The 13,134-nt window shown below is 37.7% G+C and overlaps 1 protein-coding gene across 2 annotated transcripts in view; it reads right to left on the bottom strand.

Moving 5' to 3' along the window:
• arhgef2a (Rho guanine nucleotide exchange factor (GEF) 2a) overlaps positions 1-13,134 on the bottom strand; it is a 60,844-nt gene that overhangs the window by 45,943 nt on the left and 1,767 nt on the right. For both annotated transcript variants that reach the window (XM_082185092.1, XM_082185093.1), the window contains exons 2-4: positions 3,477-3,539; positions 3,133-3,338; positions 1,255-1,429 (exon numbers count right to left, since the gene is read on the bottom strand). In XM_082185092.1, coding sequence (XP_082041218.1) covers positions 1,255-1,429; positions 3,133-3,338; positions 3,477-3,512 — 417 coding nt within the window. In that variant the 5' untranslated portion in view covers positions 3,513-3,539. The remainder of the gene's footprint in view (positions 1-1,254; positions 1,430-3,132; positions 3,339-3,476; positions 3,540-13,134) is intronic.

The following is a 13,134-nucleotide window of genomic DNA, read 5'->3' as shown; positions in this document are numbered from 1 at the left end:
GTTCTCCAAAGCTGCTCTAAGGTTGCATTTATTTGATCAAAATACAGTAAGAACATGAATTAAATGTATATATTTATATACATTTATATATATTCATAATATTATTTTTTTTTGCTATCACAGTACATGTAAAATGTATTAAAATAGAAAAGTTGAATTTTCAACAGTCATTTTTATTTTACAATTCCATACTTTTCCATACTCAAATGTCCAAACTTATCTTATCAGACCATTTTTAACTTAAATGGTTGATACAGAATTATTTTCAGCATTATAATTGGTATATAGTACAGTCACCTGTCAATATTTTAAATTTTCTCTTTTTTTCCATTGGTTTACTCGAAGTGATAACATGCGCTTACATGATGAGAAGAACCTTAAAACGCTTTATAACCAGCATATATTCACCCCTGATCAGTTTGATACTGTAAATATGATTTGCTCCTTTATCTGTTGCTGGTTTGAATGGGACACGCACATTCGTTTAGTGAAGTTCAAAAGAGACTAGTTCATGGTAAATAAAAACCTTTTTTCCATTATTCAGACCTTGAAATTACTCAAAACTAATTCCATATTTTTCAATACCTTTCCAAACTGCATAGGAACCCTGGATTACTCCAGTCTTCTGTGTCACATGATCCTTCAGAAATCACTCTAATATGCTTATTTGCTGCTCAAGAAATAATTATCTCTTATTATTATCAATGTTAAAAACAGCTGTCCTGCTTAATATTGCAGAACATCAATGTGGAAAATTGTTAAAAAAAATCAGGATTCTTTGAACAGAAATTTCAAAAGAACAGCATTTATTTGCCAATATGTGTAACCTTGTAAAAGTATGTACTTTACTTTTCTCAAAATGTAATGCATCCTTGTTAAATATCTTTTTAAAGTCCTCCACTTAAAATAGAATTTATTGCATTCCATTAAATGCAAGTTCAATACTGAGCGGTTCACATCAGTAGCTTTATTTTATTTTGGTGAACAAATTTTACACTTTCCTTAAATAACACAAAAACACAGTCTAAAAACTCCAAATCAATTTTTTGGGGGGAGTTTCTCTCTTTTTCAACATATGACAAATGAAATGAGGTGCTGAACCTTGATCTCAGGAGGTCAAAAGGAAAAATTAGATGAGCTGTTTTATTTTATATTTATATTGTCTAGGGTTTGCATTTTTTTTCAGCGAGGATCCTGCCTTAAAAGGTCACATGTACACAGTACACAGCTCATTAGCTGTATGCATGTTCTAACCTCTAGCACTGATCGATGATGTTCCTGATGCTCTGCACCAACTTCCTCCTCTGTAAGTGACGTCAGGGAGGCTTGAGTGACAGACCTGCGGCGGGTTTCACGAGCTCTCTTTGACCTCAATGCACCGTTCAGCACTAAGGACATCTCATCCGGGTCCAGATCTTCCAGGCTAACACTGAAAAAGAGACAGAATCAACATACATTGTTATTGCACGGCACGATACAATAACTCTTGGCAAGTAATTGTAGGTCGGACTTGTTTTTGTCCTGTCGTCTGATGAGTATCATTACAGAGTACCACAAATTATAAGTTCCATAGTACATCTGCAATAACATAAACAAACCTACACATATGTAAACACACACATATATACAAACTCCATAACATTAAAGATTTATAAAAAACTTCAATCTCACTCTTTTCTCTTCCTTTAGTTGATTTTAAGTCAGTAACACTAACCAGAGAACGACCCAAACTGCAGTGTAATGTTAGCTCCCTACTGGAGAGACCTATGTATGTCTGTGTGTGTTCTTCTCTGTGTGTGTGTGTGTGTGTGTATGTGTCTGTCTCCTCACTGAGTACATTGGCACTGGCTGGTAGTGATCTCACAATAATAGTCCACAGAGTGACACAGTAGAGGCCCTATATCAGCACAGTTGTGAGGACGAGTGTGTGTGTGTGTGTGTGTGTGTGTGAGTGAGTGTATGTGTGTGAGTGAGTGCGTGCGTGAGTGCGTGTGTGCGTGTGTGTGTGTGTGTGTGTGTGTGTGTGTGCATGTGTATGTGGTTCAGGTATACCCTACATTATCAGGACAAAATGTCTCCACAAATATGGCAATATCTGAAATCCCTGTCATTGTGGGGACATTTTTGGTCCCCATGAGGAAAACAGCTTATAAATCATACTAAGTGATGTTTTTTCAATATGTAAAAATGCAGAAAGTTTGAATATATTGAATGTATACAATTTATTCAATACAATTTCTACAGTATAAAAATCATTGTGTCCATGGAAAGTCCCCATAAAACATGGAAACCAATAATTTGGGCATATGTCCCATATTATAATGTAATGGCCTAACTCAGTATAAAGTATTGTAATAAAAAAAAAAGTAAAAATGTTATTTTAAATATAATAAGGGTTAGAAAAATATAAACTTTTATATATATATTCATATTTTGCAGGGTTAACCATTCATTTCAGTAAACATTTTAAGTAAATATTGGATTACATTATAAATATTAAATATTAAATTATAAATTATAAAGTTTATATATAAATTATATAAATTATATAAATATAAATATATATAAATTAAATATTAAATTATAAATTATAAAGTTTGGAGTCAGTAAGATTTTGTTTACTTTAATACTTTTACTCAGCAGGTCAAACTGATATTGCTGCATTAAACTGATAAAAAAATAACAGTAAAAAAACACTTATAATGGAACAAAAAGTTTACATATTCATCAAAAAAATTTAAAGAAATATTAAGCAGCACAATGATTTTCAAAATTGAAAACAAGAAATGTTAAGAGTAATGGCTGCTGAAAATGCCAGCTTTGCAATATATATATATATATATATATATATATATATATATATATAAAAATGCAGCTCACAATATTACTGTATTCTCGATAAAATAAATGCAGCCTTGGTGAATATAAGTGTCTCTTGTCAAAAACAATACAATATATATGATTTATATGATATGATGTTTAGCCACCATAATAGCATTTTATTGTCAGTACAGATAAAGCCAAATTAGTCACAATTTCCTTTTTTTATTTTTATTTTTTTATTAATTCAGGCAGAGCACACTTGGATCATTCTGAAGAACTGAAGTGCCACAGATGTAAATGTGTTTTCACCTGCGCGAGTCATTGGGTGGATATCCCTGCGCCACGGCTCCAGGTTCCCAGCTGTGTCTCCTCCAGGGGTCGAGCTGAAGCAGGTGACGAGTGGCAGGGGAGCGTAGGGTCACGACCGGAAGGCCGGGGGAGATCGGTGGAGAGTATTGAGGAGGTGAGAATGAGGAACATGAAGGACGGGGAGAGGGAGGAGGAGTGCTCGACATCTAGGTGTAATTAGTAAGGGAATGATCAAATGAGCTTGTGTTGTAAGTGTGCATGAGAACAATTCATGCAAAACTACTGGCATGTAAACATACTCAGTTCTTTCCTCACACAGAAACACATAATGCACAATTTCATACCGTGTCCATAAGGTCAGGCAGCTCCTCAGGGCCCATACTCAGATTATAGCTTCACTGCTCCCCCTACAGATCAAAATATGACATTACAGTTTCTTAAGAATAAGCTTGGGTAAAATAGTTAAAACAACAAAACATAACACAAAAAGTAATATCCAATATACCTGCTAGAGATCCAGACCACCATTAATCCATCAAGTCAAGTCAAATTATTAATAATCTTTTAATGCCGTCACCAGCAAGACTATCTTCAAGGCGAGAATAAAGTGATTATTCATTTATGAAACTTAAAACACTTAAGACTAATAAAGACTAATAAATTTTAAAACACTTTTTTGAAAACCATTTAAACATGTCCCTGAATAACAGCGTTGTCTATTTACATTAAAAACAGCTTCCCCAACACTGTGATGTACATGTACAGTAAATTATATACTAACAACAATATTGTTTCATTGAAGAAAATTTGAGTGCAATGCTATGAATGTTCGAAAGGAAATTATATGGTTGCTAAGGTGTGCTAATTGGTTTTTACCACATTGTTATCTAGTTGCTAAGGTGTGCTGGATGGTTGTTGCAAGGTAGCTGCTTTCAGGCAAAGTCAAAAGTCTCTCCCTCAGGTCTCTCCTTCACTATAAGTCTATGGGATTTTATCTGATTATTTTAGCTTGTATGATCTGTTAGATGAAAATCTTAGGTCCATTTCATTCCTTAAGGTGCTTAAATCAGTGTAACCTAATGAAGTCAGGTTTCAGGGCCATCCCAAGCATGATGTTGGACCATTCGCGATCACCGCAGGCCCGTTCGCCACAGGACCCCCTAAAGCGCAGGCTGCTGCGGTCACACCACTTGCATCGCCTTTTAAGGGCGGCCCTGGTCAGGTTTATTCAGTCATATAAAATATTTTGGACTTCTATACATCCAGTTAATTAGATGTTACCAGTTTTCTAGGATCTGATAACATATCACAGTTTCGTTTACAACTACAATAAAAGTCCAGCACATGAGAGAATTCATGCAGTCATAAAAGCTTCCCAGGTCATTGCACATTTTAGTAAAGATGTGTCGTAACCTCACAGGGGGTTTATGGAAAGCGAGTGATTGGGTGGGAACAGCTTTGGTTCATGTTTTCATTCCAAGAGTCTGTTCATCTCTCATTTACCTCCCTCTTCCTTTCTTCCCCTCGGTCTCTATGGTTATCGCATAACACCGTTTTGAAATAGTCTGGAGTGGTTCTTCCATCCTTTTCTTTATTCCCATTCTATTAGGAATGCATTGTGAAGCACACACATGCCAATATAAAACCATTTCCTCAAGTATAATGGCTTCTGTCATTTTAGTGTTCCAGTTTGCAACACACATTAAAAGTGAGTAATGTTCTGCAAATAATTTGTACACGACACAAAGACACGGTCTGCCAACAGGCCGAGATAAGGCAGTTATTACCTCTGTTCCACACCTTTGTGTATGCAAGCACGTACAATGAGAGAAAGTAAGTTGACAGTAGAAAGAGAACGTAGAGGTCGAGATTGTTGCAATCGCAGTTCATGATTTTGTTTCCTAGCAACAAAACTGTTATGTCACTGTGTGTAAAGCATATCAAACATGCATCGTTGTTCTTAAACAGTACATTTCTACTATCACAATTTAAAAAAGAAAAAGAAAAAAAGGCATAGTTCTCCCAAATAAATCATGTCAATTACTCACAGTATTTTTTTTAATCGTGGAAACCAAAATACGTTTTTTAAAGAACATACTTTAGCATTCTAAAGTATTTACGTGAGGAATAGACTGAATTAAAGTTCTGTCATGACTACAGAGGGGATTGGCTGGTAAAGGATATGGCAATGTTAATGTATTTGGTCCTGTTGGAATAGATCTGCTACGCTGCGCTGCAGAGCAAGTACAGAGACTTGCTTCTGCCAATACATTCACAGACATGCTGCTGCTGCACATAGCACATATAACATACATGAAATAACCCCGTAGTACATCTATACAGGTGGAGCTGGGGAAGGTGGTGGGTGCTGATTTTGTTTAGGGTTAGTTGCAATATAATTATGCATAATGTACTGTTAATAATGCATTAAGTACATGTAACATATGTAGCAAGGACACAGTAAATCTTCTCCTCCATTTGGCCAATGATTTCAAACTCAAAACCCAAACCAATTTGATTCATAAATGAATCATTCATTTTCATTTAATAAATCTGAAAATATTAGTAGAAAATCTTAAGTTTATCTAGAACGCCTAAATGTTTTTTCCCCTCCAGAATTTGAGTCACAAATACACTCACCTAAAGGATTATTAGGAACACCTGTTCAATTTCTCATTAATGCAATTATCTAATCAACCAATCACATGGCAGTTGCTTCAATGCATTTAGGGGTGTGGTCCTGGTCAAGACAATCTCCTGAACTCCAAACTGAATGTCAGAATGAGAAAGAAAGGTGATTTAAGCAATTTTGAGCGTGGCATGGTTGTTGGTGCCAGAAGGGCCGGTCTGAGTATTTCACAATCTGCTCAGTTACTGGGATTTTCACGCACAACCATTTCTAGGGTTTACAAAGAATGGTGTGAAAAGGGAAAAACATCCAGTATGCGGCAGTCCTGTGGGCAAAAATGCTTTGTTGATGCTAGAGGTCAGAGGAGAATGGGCCGACTGATTCAAGCTGATAGAAGAGCAACTTTGACTGAAATAGCCACTCGTTACAACCGAGGTATGCAGCAAAGCATTTGTGAAGCCACAACACGCACAACCTTGAGGCGGATGGGCTACAACAGCAGAAGACCCCACCGGGTACCACTCATCTCCACTACAAATAGGAAAAAGAGGCTACAATTTGCACGAGCTCACCAAAATTGGACAGTTGAAGACTGGAAAAATGTTGCCTGGTCTGATGAGTCTCGATTTCTGTTGAGACATTCAGATGGTAGAGTCAGAATTTGGCGTAAACAGAATGAGAACATGGATCCATCATGCCTTGTTCCCACTGTGCAGGCTGGTGGTGGTGGTGTAATGGTGTGGGGGATGTTTTCTTGGCACACTTTAGGCCCCTTAGTGCCAATTGGGCATCGTTTAAATGCCACGGCCTACCTGAGCATTGTTTCTGACCATGTCCATCCCTTTATGACCCCCATGTACCCATCCTCTGATGGCTACTTCCAGCAGGATAATGCACCATGTCACAAAGCTCGAATCATTTCAAATTGGTTTCTTGAACATGACAATGAGTTCACTGTACTAAAATGGCCCCCACAGTCACCAGATCTCAACCCAATAGAGCATCTTTGGGATGTGGTGGAACGGGAGCTTCGTGCCCTGGATGTGCATCCCACAAATCTCCATCAACTGCAAGATGCTATCCTATCAATATGGGCCAACATTTCTAAAGAATGCTTTCAGCACCTTGTTGAATCAATGCCACGTAGAATTAAGGCAGTTCTGAAGGCAAAAAGGGGTCAAACACAGTATTAGTATGGTGTTCCTAATAATCCTTTAGGTGAGTGTATATGCAAGGATAAAAACAATAATTACATTGGTCATAGGTATAAATACATATTTTTAGTAATAAATGAATGTAAAAATGCAAATTTTTCACCTTTGGCAGGTGTGGCAAAAAGTTCATTTTGGACTTAAAATGCAGTGTACATCTGCTTGACTCAGATGTCATAACATTTAAAATTCCACAAGATCATCACAAGATTACTGATAATACCATAATCCCATTATGTCACCGTGAAGGCAGCCAGCACTTTTTTCCCTCCACACACACACAAGAACAGCAACTGTCTTTTATACACCCTCTTACCCCTCCTTCTCAGTCTTTCAGTCCTCCACCGCTCCTGGGCCTCTTTTCCACTCCTCTCGCTTATACATTTACTCGTTCTTGCATGCTTTTGCCTCTCTATGTCCTCCTCTCTCTATATTATCCACCCTAACTTTAGAGTCTAGAACCAAAAAATGGATAGATCAAATTACAGCCCATTTCATTGCTCAACAGAGGCGTGGAATTGGACAGTGGATTTTTATTGAACATATCTGATGTCTTTAAAGGTGAGGTATGTGATTTCACTGCAATGGAAGCTCTAACACTGCAATGGAATGGAAAGAAAATGAAAGTTTTCAATCGGGTTTCCCCAAATATTCTGTCCATCTGCCAATGGTCAAAGAAACAAATAGTCTGCCTCAAGTACGCCACTGGTTAAGCCAACATTCTGTGCTAGTTGGGATGCTAAAAGTATTAAAAATGTAGGTCCCACTTTATATTAAGTGGCTTTAACTATGTACTAACATTGAAATGAATAATTTGATAAAATGGACGTATTGTGTACACACATGTTTTTACATTGTACTTATATTTTAAAAATACCTGCATGTAATTACAGCTGTAATTAATTTATGTAATTACACATGTAATTACATAAAACCTACCCATACCACCACACCTGTCCCTAACCTTACCAGTATCACACCTCAATAGCAGCAAAAGTGTTTTACAATACAACATGAACACAATAAGTACATAGTACTTATTTTTCTATGTAAGTACATAGGTACTTAAAGTCAATTGGTATAAAAATAGATTAAGATTACTAAGATTTTTATTGTGCGTGTGTGTGGGGAGTTGATTATATTATACAATTCCAAAGTTTTCAAAAGACACTAACGCTTTTATTCAGCTTTTTTGGTTTAAAAAAATGCTACTGTTTTTCAGAATCATGAATAATTGACCACAATTTCAACAAAAATATTAAGCAGCACAACTGTTTTCAACAATGATAAAAGAATACTTTTTTCTTGAGCACCAAATCAGCATATTAGATTATTTAGGCATGTAGAAAATGGTCAAGGTGATTTGCTGAAATTCCAAACGAGCATCAGAATGAGGAAAAAAGTGATTTAAGTGACTTTTGAAAGTGTTTGTTGGTGCCAGACAGACTGGCTGGTTTGAGTATTTCAGAAACTGCTGATCAACTGGGATTTTCACACAACCATCTCTAGGGTTTACAGAGAATGGTTGAAAAAGAGAAAATATCCAGTGAGCGGCAGTCCTGTGGGCGAAAATGCCTTGTTGATGCCAGAGGTCAAAGGAGAATGGCCAGACTGGTTCCAGATGATAGAAAGGCACTTGTTACAACAGATGTATGAAGAAGTGCATCTCTGAATGCACAATTAGGGCTGTCACTTTTGTGAAAAAATCCTGTTAGATTTTTGAGACACAAGAGTTCATTGAATCGATTGTAAAATCGATTTTCAATGTCTAAAGATGTTTCCATTTTCAACGCCAAATATAGTCAAATCCACGGACAACTAACAGGCATTAGGACGAATGTAAAGAGGGCGCTTGAGACGCGCACAAGTCAGCAATATTTCTGATGATTTATTGGCATGAAGTTTCGTGCACAATGACAAACAGGAGTGCAGCATTCTTGGAAAACAATAAGCAGAGTGGACTGCCATAACATCAATGAAAAACATTACTGCAGGCTTCAACATGACTGTGTTTAAGATTAGAAATGTCAAACAAATGTCACCTACGTAGGCGACTGTAGCCCGAATCTGTATCTGTATGCATGAATTCCGGCAGAATTCACATTTTTGTTGTAAAAAGAGACACATTATGCAGAAGTAGGCTATAATTTGTTGTTTGTCAGAGCCTGCAGTTGCTGTGTGACGCACGTTCGCTGCGGGCGTATCGTGACGAGCTGGACGCGCTCCAAGAGAAGGCCGTTAAAATCGATTCCCTATTTTCGTTTTCAAAACTTGTGTTGGTTGGTCCGATCGATTTTGCAATCGATTTTCGAAAGTAAAGTTACAGCCCTACGCACAATACATCGAACATTGAAGCAGATACACTACAGCAGCAGAAGACCACACCAGGTGACTCCTGTCAGCTAAGAACAGGAAACTGAGGCTACAACTCGCATGGGCTCACCAAAATTGGACAATAGAAGACTGTAAAAACGTTGCCTGGTCTGATGAGTCTCGATTTCTGCTGCGACATTCAGATGGTAGGGTCAGAATTTGGCTTAAACAACATGAAAGCATGGATTCATCCTGCCTTCAACGGATCAGGCAGCTGCTGGTGGTGTAATGACGTGGATATTTTCTTGGCACACTTTGGGCCCCTTAGTACCAACTGAGCATTGTTTAAACGCCACACACTACCTGAGTATTGATCATGTTATGGCCACAGTGTACCCATCTACCGATGGCTACATCCAGCAGGATAATGCCATTAAACCATTTCAAACTGGTTTCTTGAACATGACAATGAGTTCACTATACTCAAATGGCCTCCACAGTCACCAGATCTCAATCCAATAGAGGATCTTTGGGATGTGGAAGAACAGGAAATTCGCATTATGGATGTGCAGCTGAAAAATCTGCAGCAACTGCCTGATGCTATCATGTCAATAAGGACCAAAATCTCTGAGGAATCTCAGCACCTTATTGAATCTGCCACGAAGAGTTAAGGCAGTTCTAGAGGCAAAATGGGGTCCACTACAAAGACCCCAGTACAAGCAAAGTGTACCTTTAACATTAAATATTACAACTGTAGTATTGTTGTCAAGTGACCCTAAGTTCAAAAGTAAAAAGCCATGCCAAGTAAAACCTGCATTTAGTTCAACTGCTTCACAAAGGCTGCATTGTTCATTACTTTCTATGAATCACACGACATTTTGTTTTGATGGCTCAAAGGCAACAGCTTTCTGTCCAAGCTTTCTTTTAAATGTCCTGCGATTTTCTTACAGCCCATGTTTTTATATTCCCCTCCCTTCTTTCAGAATCCACTGATGTCATGTTCACACTGGGTCCCTCTCCCAAAGAGCAAACATGCAGAACAATGAGAGAAAGGATGTGTACAGTACAGTGAGTCAGGGTGAACTACAGGTCGCAAGCTGCATGCGAATGTGTGTACACACGCATTTGAGAGTCGAATCGGTGGTGATTGAAGGTGCATCACTGGCACACTGCGCTCAGTTCGTGACTCACCTGAAAGTGGTCACCATTAGCAACTGAATTAGCATCCAAAACTGAGGCAACTGCACTTTTGACATTTAAACAGAGCCTCTTGAATTGTACTGCAGAAATACAAGCGGATGACTTCTGATTACAACCGAATCAAATTGATGGAATTCATGAAACTGGTCGCCTGGTGAACAGAAACTTACAGGACTAATTATAATAATTATATGAAAAAGTAAATCCACCAACCCCTTACATTTTAAAATGACAGTTCACTAAAATTTACAAACAATTGCATTACTCACTTTCATTATGTATGACTTTCTTCTGTGGAACACAAAAGGAGGTGTTTTTAAAAATGTTCATGCTGCTTTTTAAATTCATTTTAATAAAGACTATTTATGGCGAAATGGTTTAGAAGTACGTACAGTATCACCTGGTTGGTTCATTTAATTTTTCTTGTAAACTAAGTCATCATTTACTCACCCTGGTGTTGTTCTAATGCCATATGCCCTTTCTTTTTCGGAACACAAAAGGATACATTTTTTTATTTTAAAGTACCGCTCACGCTCTGCATCAAGCTTTTTTAAAAAAGACACACAAGTTTCACAGGATGGTCCCACGCAACATGCCGTATATTCCAAGTGTTCTAAAGGGGATACAATAGGATTTAAGAAAATAAATAAATAAATGTATGCACTGTTTAACGAAAATCCTGACCTTGGCCATTGGTCTTTTGTACACAACTGCACGTTCATGAGACTGTATTAGTGCCGCAGTTCACTGCGAGTGAGAAAAAAAGATGAATAAAAATGCAACATGAAATGCAACACATATAGACCTTATGCGCCAGAGAAACAAGTGCGCAGCAATCTTTAGAATATTGTCTTTGAAATTCTGTTTTTGCGGTAGCCCTGTATATTTCTATGACATCGTCGTACAGGAATAATTAGCTAGTGAAGTGGATTCCCTTATTGTAGAGATTTTTCAGCTGTGTTTGATTAGGGATGGAGCTAAACTCTGCAGGACAGTGGCCCTCCAGGACAGGAGTTGCCCTGTCTAGAAAAAGGAGTTTGATACGTGAGCAGCGGTAAACAGTTAGCAAACATCCTGACGCCACCCACACTGCTGAGTTCAGAAAAATATGTAAATATGTGCTGCTCGCTTTCCTCTCAATAACAAATTAAAAACATAACAAAACGAAAGTGGTGAGAAAAAAGCAGTTAAAGCATCTGATCATAGCGATATGTTTGCAATAGCTCTGCAATTCGTCACTCCAGTCATGTCATGTTTATTTATATAACCTTTTATACAATGCTTTAAAGGAAGCAGCTTTACAGTATTAAACATAAAAAAAACGGTGTCAGTGTCACTTTCATTTAGACAACTTCAATTTCTACTAAAGTAGCTATGTTTTTACTCGCGTCTAACCTCAACGGACCAAACAGAAGAAATGAAGCAGAGATTTCCAGGTCAAAGGTAGAGCCTCATAGACTCATATACCTGTTGCGTAATAACCACGGACTAATAGAGTGGTGCAGGTATGACATCACTTTGTAGGACAGAACGCAGAAGTAAGTTAGCATTTTAGCACTTCTGGTTCCATCATTCCATCGTTTTGAATGGGGTTTTAGTTAAATGGCTGAAATAAGGTCTGTGGAAAACACAGGTTTATTATACGACATTAAATACATCAGTATTAACACATTCATGATTTTTTGAAGCTGTTAAGTGTCTTGAAAAAGGTGGTTGCTAAAAAGTGGCTAAATGGGACTACAGAGGCTGTCGAGGAGATTAAACAGGTAACTCAATCGTCTTTTGCAGCATTTTTATGTTTATAAATGTGCTCACAAACTATTCTAACTCAAATGTACTGAGAAAATGTTTGCATTATGCCTAACCCTAACCCTAACCCTAACGTTGAATTCATGGGACCGTGGTGTAGTTCATTTATAGTCTACCTTTAGCTTTTTACTTCTGGCGACTGCATTTAGGCTTCAGAATTCATAAAAGTTGTGTCCACCTCTGATAATTATCTTGATGGACAAAACATGTAAGTATCATAAGCTTATGTTGATCACAGAGCTTGTTTTTAGCGATAATCCAAAAGCCTATGGGAAAATCCTATTGGGTTTTTGTCGAGAGAACCAGTGTGATGCTAACTTCCGGTTGTGACGTCATACCTGCACCACTCTATGGTGGTTGGAAGGCGTTTACCAACCGGAGCAAACTTTTTCTGAACTTTTCCTGACTCCTGAAATGAGCTCCAAATCAACTTAATTTGGGGTGTTTCTGTTCTAAATGGCATTTTACTTTTTCACATTTACTTCTATCTCTCTGAAGATGTCCACCCCCCTCGCCACCTTGTGTGCTGTCAGTCACCAAGTGACTATAAACATGCCCTCCACCCCCTTCCCTTTGTCACCCCTCACTCTATTTATCTCCTCTTCCTTTTCTTATTCGTTACAAAGAAGGCCACATGTAGTCTCAGAGGGGGTTCTAAGTAATACAGAACTCAGAATAGCTCTTACTAATGATTAGATCTCTATTTGCCAAGGTTAAGGAGTTTCCTGTTATGGCAGACTTTGAACTATTCAAGATCAACCGATGAACAGCACTTTAAGTTCTAGTAAATAAATATACAGTGTCATATTCAAATAATCTCAAGATCATTGTAAAGGCATT

Source organism: Leuciscus leuciscus (genome assembly GCF_965113295.1).
Source record: "Leuciscus leuciscus genome assembly, chromosome: 12".
NCBI classification, from domain to species: domain Eukaryota; kingdom Metazoa; phylum Chordata; class Actinopteri; order Cypriniformes; family Leuciscidae; genus Leuciscus; species Leuciscus leuciscus.
The sequence above is the reverse complement of the archived record's forward strand: the minus strand, read 5'-3'. Positions and strand labels throughout refer to the sequence as shown.